The sequence below is a fragment of the Falco biarmicus genome, chromosome 6 (genome assembly GCF_023638135.1).
Source record: "Falco biarmicus isolate bFalBia1 chromosome 6, bFalBia1.pri, whole genome shotgun sequence".
NCBI classification, from domain to species: Eukaryota; Metazoa; Chordata; class Aves; order Falconiformes; family Falconidae; genus Falco; species Falco biarmicus.
This window is the reverse complement of record NC_079293.1, coordinates 44,652,481-44,665,081: the sequence shown is the minus strand read 5'-3', so window position 1 is coordinate 44,665,081 and position 12,601 is coordinate 44,652,481. Positions and strand designations below refer to the sequence as shown.

Sequence of the window (12,601 nt, the reverse complement as noted above, 5' to 3'; positions counted from 1 at the left end):
ATCTCCCTTATGTCCAGAAATTCAGTTTTATGGCAACACTTTGTATTGGGGGGGGGGGGGAGGGGGGGGGAGAGGGGGGAATAAAGCAAAAAAGCAAGTGATTTTCAGAACACACTTTCAGTTACTTAGAAATTAGTTTATTTCCCCAATAAGTTCTTGGTTTCTGTTGGTCAGTAATTAATAGTGAAGCAAGTTCACACCATCTGTGTCTCACTTAAGCTCTGCTCTGTGTAGAGACAATCTTAACCAGAGAGGTTTTAAATAATACTGCTCTAACTAGTTCATAAGAGAACCTTACGGTGTCTCTGGGGGGAGGGTGGGAAGCCTATCAGGAGTCCCCAGGAGAAATCTAGTGTAAAGATGAGCCTGCGTACTACTGGCCAAGGATTGCAATTCTCACTCCAATCATTTATATTATAGTAGCAAGACCCAGCAAACCCAGTCAGAAAGCAGGATTTCACTTTTTCAGGGCACTCTATAAACAAAAAGCAAAAAAGATCCGCCTCTGCACCAAAGACCTTACAGTTCTTTGTAAACCCTTAATGACTAACCAACCCATCAGCCCTTCTACTTCTTAACCACTGCTTCTGCTTTGACTTTCTCTAATTCTGCTTACTGTGGAGGTCACTGCTCCCTGAAGCCACAGAAATGGAGCATCACAATTACAACTGAACTTACTCATTGAGCTCTGACCACTTAAGGAACTCCTCAGGCTCTCTACTGAGCCACCAGCTTTCAGCTTGGGTTTGTCCAGGGAGTCAGTGTCTGGTGGCGGCGACTGTGGAGAACCCGGCATGATCCCAGGGCTGGACTCCTGAAAGGGATTGAACCATATGAGTTTAGTAAACAAACACAGGCACTGACAGGACCTGCTCGTTCATCTCCAAGGAAAGAGATTCTCTTTTCCTGCTCTTTACCAGAAGGATGAAACCTTCTATGTTTATTTACTTATTTAGTGGTACTCAGCTGTGGCAGAAGCCCCACTTTGTTAGGCATGGTAGTGGGGACAGGAGCAAACAGTCCAGTCTGAAAAAGCTAACATTGTAAGTAAAAAGAAACATTACACAAAACTCCCAATTCAAGGTTTTAATGACACGTGATATTTTTGCCAGCAGTACTTGAAAAACAGCAAATGCCAAATTCAGCTTTCTGAGTCACTATTTTGTACAAAGATGAACACAAAAAAATCAGACAATTCAAGTAAAACACACAGCAATGTTCTTTTTTTCCCAGTGAATTGTTGATATTTTTGCTTATTTACCTTGCACAACAACAAAAAAGAATTAACCAGAAAATGCAGCCTGTGCATAGTATAAATACTCATAAACATAAATGCATAAATATGAAAAGATTTTGCTACACATGCAATAGGTAAGGCAATTTCTCTTTTCATTCAGACTAGCATTACAGAAAATCAAAAAGGGTCTTTCCTAAATTGAAATTTTGTCAGCCTCTGTGAATCAGTTAAAGCAAAGCAGCAGATACTTGTGGCCAGAATAGCTTTTGCTTGGGGTTTTTTTCAATGAAGAAAGAGATACTGGCATGTAGTTTGAGTCATGATGGCAGGAAGGTACAAATATTCTAAAATGACTGTGCCAAAAAGTTTGAAAACCGAAGAACTGTAGCTTGCATACAAGAAGAGTTTTTGTGGAGATGTGTGGTCATAAAACTTTCAGATGAAAGCTATTATTTTGCATGCTGCAGAATCATCAGAAAAAAAAGTCATCCCAGCATATGACTTCAGAGGTCAAGTCAATCTTGGAGAGAGCTAGAGAGCAGGAGTATTGCTAACGCACAGTAAACCAGTTTCTCAAAGTGTCCCTTTCTTAGGCAGACTTTGCAGAGCGGCACTTTAAGGCCAGTCGCACAGCAAAGAATCTTACCAATATTAAATCATGTTAGAGCTTAAAATGTTTTAATTTTAAATTAAAATTATAACTGTAGCACTGCCCCTGGTTATGAATAAATATGGCTAACAGCGTTACTGGAAAGGGTTTCTAATGTTGTAAAGCACTGCATAAAACTAGTCACATCTCTTCCTCTCTGCCGTCTCCGCATTCTGCAGTTTGGGATTGTTATATTGAATGTTACGAACTGCTCCTTTCACAGGCAGTACACTCTGCATTAATACCAAAAGGCCTCCCATGCCCGTTTCTCTGGCTGGACGCGCCCCAGCCAGCCGGCGGCCGGCCCGAGGCCACCCGAGGGCGATGTGAGCCAGGGAGAGCTCGGCTCTCTTGCCAGCTCGCTCTGCTCTTACTTACACATTCCAAGTGGCAAGATTGGTTTTAAACAAACGCCAAAGAATTTTTGACACTCCACCACAGCAAGGAGCCTGAGCCCAAAGTACACCAAAAGGGAAAAAGACAGCAATTGTTCCTAGGCCACTGAAATTCAAAGCCTAATTTACAACCAGTGTACTTCAGGTTCGCCTTTAAGAATAAGCTATAAAAAATCTGTAATGAAAGAATAATAGGAAAATCTTCTGTGGGATGCCCTTTTCTGACTACATTGTGCATCTGTTTTAATGGGCTGCTGCAGAGGGCACGCTATGATAGAGAAAAGATCTGTAATAGCTGAGAGGAACCGTGGTACATGAAGTTATACTGGGAATTTAAACTAAGGTGTAAACTGCAGATTAAATATATTACTGCGACCCTGTGTCACAGACCAGTTCTCTTAATAAATAATGATGATAGATAAAGAAATGGAAATATAGAGCGAGACGTGTAATGCCATCAGCCATAGGCTTCTGCTGATGAGCTACTTGAATGAAAACCTGAAAATGCATTTTCATGGTCTGGTATCTATGGGAAGCCATTTCACAGTGAGGAACTTTATAAGAACATAGGAATAAGCCACATCATGCCACAGTCTTGTCAGAAATGTCTTCAGATGTGCCTTGAAGCATGGGAATCCGTATTACACTTCTACACTATTAAGTGGATTCCATTGCAGACTTTACATACCTGCTCAGACAGAGAGCTGCTGTATTTTTTAGACATCCTTTTCTTCATGGTTTCTTTTACAGACTTCACCTTTTTGCCCAGAGATATACGGGAGGCAGAGGGCGATTTGATCACTTCTTTATAAACAAAGTCTCCTTCTTTGCCCTGCAAAATAAAACACCGTTTAAGCCTATAGAATACAAGAGCCATTTTTTTTCCTCAAGTCAGCAGTCATTGCAGATCTATCCAGGCAGACACAGGATGGCAGCATGGTGTCCTATTTACAGCTTTAAGTTCACTGTTGAGACCTTGTGCAAATCACTGTAGCGTCCACTGTAGCTTTACTCCCAAGGCCTGATTTGTAATCTTTTCTGCAGGTACCGTGTGTAGTTGTGTTGGGGTCTGTTAGGATGCCTTTATCCCTTTGAGTTTCAGGTAAGTATTTGACCTGATTGAAAACTTCATGGTTTCAGGGTAAGCCCTCCTGACATCCCTGCAACAGTAATTGTGGCTCATGCTAACAGAAGTAAAGCTACCTCTGAGATTCTAGCCAAAGATATAACTCTCTCTCTGTGTATATATATATGGATACCTACATTTGGCTACCCAAATTTACTTTTTATTTTCAGACAGGCAGTTAACCTTTCTTGATGACCGTCTCTGTGGTTTTACTGTGGATTGTTTATAAAAAAAACACAAAAAGCTACTAAATCCATCAACCATGGTAGAAGCTTACACTTGCACAGCTATTCTTAAGACACACAACAGGGCACTGCTGAACTAAATTAGCTGGTTCATATATAGTAGATGACAAAGGCCAGCTGCTTTGAACGCATTTAACCTTTTCTAAATCAGCTTAAGATACCTAGCACTTATGCCACAAGCACATACAAAGAACAAACATGGATCAATTGACATTTTGCCAAAGTTACTTCTATGACTCAGCCCTTATTCGACCTTCCAGGCAGCATGTTAAACGTGTTAAACACGGTCTTTTGTTCCACACTCTGTCAGGCACCACAGCAAGGCAGCTCTATTAGAGCTACTACCAGCACTGGCAAATCACAACGTAAAAAGGACCAAAATCTGTTTGGCCAAACAGACTGAATACTGAATTTGGTCTCTGACTTGGGTCAATAATCCTTCTCAGGACAATGTAGGCACACAAGATAACAAACACTAAAATAAGTGTAGACTATATTCTACATGATTTTTTTCCCCCTAAATTTATGTACGTTTGCTACTTTACTAATGTTCTCCCAAAAAGTTTATCTGAAATTCAGCTGATACTTCATTTCCGATAAATCTATATTTTTTCCTTTACAAGTTGTTTGTGATTACTTCTTTGGTAACTTTTGGTCTTTCAGCAGAAATTAAGGATAGCTCTTTACTTATCTTTTTGGAAAAAACCTTCCAGTCAATGGACGTAAATGGCTTCAAGAAAAAAAAATTTGATCTGCATACATTATTCTGGTATACTGCATCTCTCCCACTACTAATGCTAGTACGGAAAAAAATGTAGTATTGAGGTTTCAGACTTTCTTATATCAGAACCAATCTGAACAAAAGATGTCAAAGTATCTATGTTTAAAGATAAACACTAAGTTTGGAAGTTAACTTTTTTGCTAAGTTAAAAATTGATGAATAAAATAACAGCCCACAGTTTTGGCCAATTTATAATTTATGACATTAAAAAAGTAATTGGAAAACCAAAAATAACTCCCAAATACCCAGCCAACAGAAAAAAAAATAAATATAATACTGGCATATAAAAAGTTTCACAATTTATACTTCATTTAAGTGAACAGAGAAGTTATCAGATCCAATGTTGAAACAGAAAAGAAAAACATATATGGGCAAAAGGAAAAAATATGTTAGTAATTTCATTTGATATAATGTTCTGGCTCATTTTTCTTCTGTTATTTTTGGCTCAGTAACACTGGGATCAACAGGAATAATATAAAATGGAATAAATTCTCAGGGGAGATGTTTTTTGTTTGTTTTTGTTTTTTTTTTTTCCTAACACAAAGCGCTCTGAGATCAATTGCACAGCACCCAGGACAATGGGATTCTGGTCAACTCCAGAGCTCTTAGATACAGTGGGAAAACAAATAATAAATCTCTTACATAATGGCTTCCACCCAAACAACTTGGAGATCTTCAGCAAATGAAATTTTGCCTCATCATTTCAAATAGTAAATATTTTTACCAAGAAAGTACAGTAATCACAAGTTTTGCCTGGGGTGATGCTCTGAGGAAGTCAGACATAAGAAAAGCCCATAGATGTGCCCCCAGATCTGTGCTTTGATCACTTGTTCCTGCCTCATTACACATACAGTATATAAATACTTATACACACATGGATATGGGTGGGTATGTTATTCTCAAAGCTAAGGAAGTTTGTGGTTAACAAAGATACTCTGCTTTCTTGGATTTCCAGACTGTTATTACAGACCTAAATTACACTTCAGTCTATTTAACTCCATTGCGCATTTCATTTTATGCTATTTAAAGTCTGTGCCTTTTTGTCTTAAACTCACCATTTGGTCAGAACTGTTTCCAATATGAAGGGAACGATTTGTCAAGTCAAATCCTCCAAAGCTACAGGTTCTCTGCAAAAAAAAAAAAAAAAAAAAAAAAAAAAAAATGGATACAGTTCTATCACAGTGAGTAGTTCACTCAAAGCATCTGTGATTTGGAGAACGCCAGTAAAAACATAAATGTCTGCAAAAATGGAAACAAAGAAAGAAAAGGATGGGAGATTATAAATCAAGATATTGTTATAAAGCAATTTGAGTAATTTGTCTTTTCCAGAGACAACTCCTTGGCCTAAGATCTGCTGCTGTTGAGTCATCTATTGCCTACTCTTTATAATAAAAAAAGACTTTTTGGTCTAAGGAAACTGTTGATATTATGCATCAAGGTTTCCAGGGTGCTGGCAACTCCACCTCAGCACTCCCATCTGCCTTCATAAATAAGTCCACAGTAGCACTGAAACAGAGAACCACCAATCTTCTAAAGCATTGAATAACCTACCTTCTGGGAATAGCTGCATAGACTCCATTTCCACCGACACACAGGGAAATGCTACAGGCCTTGTAGGGCAAGCCCTTGGTAAGGGGAGGGAAAACCCAGCCCAACTATCCATACACACTGTGTCCACAGACATTCAGCAAGCCCTGATTCCAGATCAGGTATTTACCATCACACCTCTGGTGATACGTGGCAGCTCTGCTAGTTTTGGGAGAAAGTACGCTATGTTTGAAGTGCCACAATCACCTAGTGAAGTGACTCAGTTTTGTCTGAATGCACAGATGCAGTTTATCATAATCAGCCTGAATAAAAAAAGGAAATCGGCACTATGACACTGCTTCCCTCCCAAGAGCAGAGGGCAAGCAAACGCAGTACAGTTGCATTCCCACAGCCAAGCACTGTTTAACTCTGGCAGATGAATTTCTGCTAAAGCTTCAGTATCACCTGAAAAAAGACCAGACACTTAGGGGGCTCAGAGAGAATCCAGTTTTTGCTTTGCAATCCAAAAGGTAAAACCTTTGACGTTTTATTTGGACACTGACCGACCAGCTGCACAGTACTCAAGTACCTGGCCCTGCCAGAAGTCTCACAGGGCAATCCAGGGAAACCGAGGTATGGCAGTTGCGATTTACTTGCACAACCTCAACTCTGAGCTCTGAGTGTGAGTTGTGAGACAGGCAGGTGTCTATTTTAAGTATTCTCTTCAGAGTTAGAGTTGAGATAAACAGGAGGCAGAAGATCAGCCACTTGCAAACCATAAATTCTTAGGGCCTGAACTACCCCAAGACACCTTCGGACTCAGGTAAGCATCAGATCAGCCCTACGAAGGATTGCCCAATTAGTACCCTGAGTGTGTGCTTGGGAGGAGGTGAAGACCAACCACCTGAGAACTACCAGTCTGATTCAACACCATTAGGAAGAAGCAAGCTCTACAAACTGTGCCACTTTATAAACCATTCTGATATAAACTGATATATATATATCAGTTAGTTCTATCAGAGTAAACATTCTTCCTGCCCTGTTCACCACCAATCAGCATACATATTAATAGCCTTTTAAAAGTTATCTTTTCTAGTTGTCGGGTGCTGTGTACCTACCAGTGCTTGGACGCCAGTTTTTGTACCCACCACAACTCTAGTAGAACTCAAAGCCAGCTTTGTCTAGGCCCCACACATTAAGAAGAGTGCTGTGATGTAGAATATTTTAAAGTGTTTTTTTCCAGAAGGCAATGTGACTATGGCACAGCTTTTAAAAATTGTTTTTGGAAAGCATTGGAGATCAACCACAAGTAATCAGAGCAGTTTTTAAAGCACAGCACGTTTAGCTATGAGTAATATCATCCTTCTGTAAAGAGTCCATCTAATTAATCCTACAGTGTATGGTAAGCCCAGCAACTAAGAGAGGACATCTGGAACTGCTCTGAGCAAACTTGTCTGTCAAACCAGACAGAGCTCCTCCTAAAGCAGTCTTCTCAGAGTGCAAAATGTCTGTTGGTTAAAAGCTTCTGAATAAACGCACCATATTAAGGATGCTTATTGTTTCAATATGGACCTCCCCTTACATTTAACATTTAATTTCCACCTTCAGATTCCAGTAGCGACCCTGGCAATACTGTACCAAACAGAAGGTCCGTGGATGAGGAGAGGGATATTCAATGGAATGGTCATGCAATCAAAAGTACTGTTTTTTTGGGGAGAAAAGAAAAACTGATGCGATTCGAAAATTTCATGCATGTCCAGGTCACTGAAACAAATATAAATGACAAAAATGAATGGCAAGGCAAGACAGAGTGACCAATTCCACTGAATACATAGGCATTGCAATTTCCCTGAGGTTGCAGCAAACAAACATTAAGTGCTTCTAAGAAGGAATAGCATTAGTTGAAGCTTGCCAGCTTTTTGCAGTTTCAGGAAGAAGTATGTTGAAAAAGCAAGTAAGAGCAGCATGCCTCCACCATTTATCCCATTCAAATGAGGCTGGAGGAGCAGTTGACTGAGGAGTTCCTCAACAACAAAACACTATCCATTTCTTCTCTGATTGTATCTCTGTTAATAAGTAAAAGTCAGTCCAGACGGTTTTCGTAATGAAATTACTATAGTGAGACTGCTGATTATAAGAACTGAGAGTCTTGTTTCTGTCATCTGTATTTACAAAGACAGTAGAGGGTATTTTTAATTACGGGCCGTCTCTAGCACATGCAAGCATCTCTTTTGCTTGAGATACCCCCCTATTGTTCAGCCCACAGAAGGATGAGTAAGGTTTGCCTTATCATTGTAATATCCTGATGGGAAAACAATGACTCCTGAGTACATTGTGAAAATAAACAGAACCCTGTGAGTGCCAGGGCAAACAGTCAATGCAGAAGAAATACTGAAGCTGCCAAGAGAGAATGTTCATGATATTGGGTAGAAAAACACCCATATATTTTGTGGCTGAAGAGCAAAAAGTGAACAATGAAGGCTTTGTCACCTCCCACAGGTTATTCAATGAGACCAAGGCTGTGACTCTTATATCGAGAATACCTCACACCTGACGAAATGAAGCAGACCTCTCAAAATCAAATCTGTAGTTCAAGAGGAAAAGCTGTTTCTTCTGTATTGTTCACTGGAATATCCTGCTTAACATTATGGGTGCACTGCTGTTTCCACCCACTGAAGTAGGGAACGTATCTACGCTGTCAACTGGACAACAGACTAACTGGCTCAGCTTTGGAGATCAGGCTGGCCCCAAAAGCAAATTCCTAGGAAACTCAGCATCATGGTTAAAGGAACTGTCTAAACTGGTTGTGTATAGTCAGGAAGCAGCTTTGGATCTCTCTGGAGTGCTCAAATCACTTAATTTCCCATTGCACAGCATAATTTCCTTTACTGGCCACCCCTTGTTCCCTTTCCACAATGCTCTGAGGGAAGATGCCACCTTCACTCCATGCTAGAAAGAAGGAGCAGTGGCCAGGGAGAGAACAGAAGGGGCAGTTCTGCTGGTGGTGTGCAGCAAGCAGCTGGGCAGTGTCTGGATAATGTAAGACTCCCTGTCTTTCTGCAGCTGTGTGTGTAATGGAGAACAGAGAGCTGGTGGGTGAATTGATGAGATGCAAACTGAGAAGGAGAGGGCCAATATGTGGCAATGACAGCAGGAAAGAGCACAGTTGACTAAGGATGCTCTAGTCCTCTGAGAATTTTGTTCTTCTCTCAGGTCCCTTTAAGAGATTACCAACTCCCAGAGCATCACAAAGAACAAGTTTATAGCATCTCAAAGCTCTTCTGTTCACCAGTGATGTCAATTTCTGCACTAGGTGAATGTAAAAAGCAGCATTTTGTCATATTTGCTCTCTCTCATCAAGTTATTCTGTACACATAGAAACAGCAGACTCAACAAAACTCTTCTCTGACGGGATTATATCAGTCTCATCCCTCATAGCTGAATTACAGTGCTTAAGACTTTCTAATGGCAAGGAAAGCAGAAGCCCAGAATTTTAGTTAAAAGTATAAAGCAGCAAGTGTTGACTGCAACCTCACAGAAACTGGAAGACCACCTTCACGGCAACTCTTTGACTCACAGACTTTTGGTGGATTCTCAAGAGAACCCTTTTAGTACAGCGATCCACTGTGGCAGCCCACTTCCTCTTGGCCTCCTCATCCTCCTCCAGCAGGCATCTCCTCAGGTCCTGCTTGTCGGCCTTGCTCAGGGTCCTGTCAGTAACGGGACGCACCAGCTGTGAGAAGTTGAGGTGACTGTACAGGCTTCTCTCCACCACATAGGTAATATTGAACTCGCTGACAGAAGTGCGCCCTCGTAGCCTTCTGTTTGGGAAGCCACAACCTCCACCCCCTTTCGTTTTGTGTCGCAGTAATTGTAGGTCGCAAGTTGCAGGAGATGCTCCTTTCCTAGCAGGGCGCTGGTAAAGAAAAGCTCTGGAACAGGAATAGTTAGTATCCATTTTCTTCAATCGGATCTGCTTCCTTACACTTTGAATCTCCTCCAGGGACACCAGAAGATGGTGCTTGTGCCTGTTGCTGTCATAAAAGCAAATGCTTTCTGTACTTACCCCATGGCTCAGCGAGCCGAGGCTCTTCTTCATTTCCCCATCTGTCAAGGAGCGGCAAACTTTCTGAGTCTTCTCCTCTTCTGGGTAAGAGAAAAATGTCCCGAGTTTCTTGGGAGGCTTGATAAGGCCACGGCTATCAGTCTTGCTGAAGGTCTTCACCAGCTTCCGGTTGGCTCCCCACGTATCAAGACTGCTGGATGAGGGGGAAGTAGTAAGTGACTCCAAGTCGTCCTCTGGCTGCTTTTCGCAGGAGCTGTCGAAGTAGAATTGCTTCTTGTGAACTCCAGAGTAAAGTGCCGATCTGTCATCCAGTATAGGAGAGTTGTCAAGTGAGTGCTCTTCCACACCTACAGGGGACAAAAGCAGCACAGCACATGTCACCATTCATAATTCTTGAAGATGTTTCCCTGTAGAGCCTTATTGTATTTATTTAATGTATCACCCACTTAAAATGGAAGAAAAGTTTTTGTGATATAAGCAGCCCAGAAGGTATTTGTGAGTGGATAAATCTGAAGCAGTTACTTCAGTTTGTGAAGTGAGAGTTCTGGGATGAGTTAACAATAGAGAGAAGACAGCATCCTGTAAGTTCATTGTTATGAAAATAACTCATTGTTATTTTAAGTCTCTTTCATCTGCAGCTAAGTAAGACCACAGATGCTCTCACTAAGAACCCCTTAAAAGCTGGAACTGGGATTTGTTTCTCATGTTTTTCTTCCAATACTTGCATATGATACTCAGCTCTAGCGAGATTACAACAGATCAGAAACATGCTCAGGTATTAAAACCCAAAAAGTTTCTCTCAGGTCCAGTTTTCTAATACGCAGTGCTGCTGCTGCAGAAAGCAGCATTTTTTCCAGAAAGTTATGGAGCTGAGCTCCAGGATGAAATTTACAGTTCTGGGTTTTCGATGGGGTAAGAGGCACCGATTTTAATGACACAGATTTTACATCAACAGATGCAAAGAAAAAAAAAGTAGGTCAAATTGCGGGTTGCCAATTTCAACAGTGTGCTGGTATGTTTTCACCAAATACATATTTCACAGACAGGGAAGCAGACTTTTTGCAATGAAAGTACTGGGTAAACAGATGGGCAAACAGCCAGGTCTCGTTTTTGGAGTGGAGAGAAGAGAAGAAAGGACCTGAAATGGCAATTCCTTTTTGCATTTATCACTTAAACTCTTCTCTGGTGTTTTCTTCCAAGAAAAGTATAGGCTCAGGTATGAGATGCATTAATAAGGAAAGAGTTAAACAAGAGTACACATCCTTCTAAATCCTGCCTGACAAATTTCACAGCATTCATAGGTATGTATCAGAAACACACACAGAAACATATTTATTTCTTGCCAAAATAAATTTCTTGTCTGACCCAACTTCGCCTTCATCTTTGATTACATCCACAGTCTTACAGCAGAGCTAAATTTGAACCATTACCAAAATACCTATGATTTACTAAGCTTGCTCATTCAATAACAGAGGACACATTTCAAGGTGAAAGAAAATTAGCTGCCCTGTACAGGCTTCCTGTCTCACCTTCAGTTCACTCTACTGGCAAAACATATTTGACGTCTATTGGCTGAAGCCTAAGATGTTATTTTACCAAGATAAAACTTGCTGTGATAGTGAAGGGATAGTGGATCACATCTGATACACAACTTTGACTCTTGAGACATTTTCTGGGGTAGGTCTGTAGACTGGTCTGATTTTGACACCACTTTCACTGGACTGTCCAACTTGCTCTATTTCCCCTCTGCTTCTCAATTTGAACAGAAAATAGACATTCTCCTGGGACTAAATATGTGCTGATAAACAATTTTAGTCCACTGAGTAAATATGTATTTAAACAGCTTGTAAAATATGCATTGTCTGTCAACACTGTAACAGATGTTATTTGGACTGAGTCCATGATGCAAAGCCATAATGACACAGACGTAGATGTGATTTGTTTTTAAATGCTATATAAGAATGGTGCCCAGGAATTACAAAGCTTCAGTTATTTAGCTCACTAGGAGCAGACTAACACAAAATACACATGGATTCAGATATTGGCACATTCTATTGAGTATCTGATTATTCAGATGTATATTTAGTGTGGTAACAGAGTCAATAGCAGAAATGTGGGAGAAGGACCTGGGACCAGAGTACTTTTCTTTAAAAACTACAGGAATGTATAATGGAAATTTGGAAAAGTTGTTCTTTGTGAAGAAATTCTTGAGGAGGATTGTGGGGAATCTTTCTTGTGGGGAACTGCCTGTCAGTTTTCAAACTAAGTGAATTTCACACTTTGTTAAAAGCTGTTGAACACTGATGAATTTATTGAAATCTTACTGATGTCACTCAATCAAATTTTATAGCTAACTCCCAAAACCTAGCCATCTAGGATTTCGCATTACTTCACACTCATAACACAGATTCAAATAACAGCAGCGAACAGCTCAAGAACTGATCCAGTCAACCACAGGTAACTTGAAAGGCTGGACAGCAATCCCCAAATCTGATCACAGTATTTTTTGTGATCTTGCAGGGTCCTCTGACATACCCAAATGGGAATATAGACCTATATTATGACAGATGGGGAT

General features: G+C 40.5%; 1 protein-coding gene across 13 annotated transcripts in view; it reads right to left on the bottom strand.

Annotated features, from left to right (window-relative positions):
• LOC130151160 (SAM and SH3 domain-containing protein 1-like) overlaps positions 1-12,601 on the bottom strand; it is a 569,478-nt gene that overhangs the window by 18,307 nt on the left and 538,570 nt on the right. For all 13 annotated transcript variants that reach the window (XM_056342993.1, XM_056342991.1, XM_056342992.1 and 10 more), the window contains 4 exons: positions 10,027-10,373; positions 5,489-5,560; positions 2,970-3,113; positions 679-814 (listed from right to left, as the gene is read on the bottom strand). In XM_056342993.1, the coding sequence (XP_056198968.1) occupies positions 679-814; positions 2,970-3,113; positions 5,489-5,560; positions 10,027-10,373 (699 nt within the window). The remainder of the gene's footprint in view (positions 1-678; positions 815-2,969; positions 3,114-5,488; positions 5,561-10,026; positions 10,374-12,601) is intronic.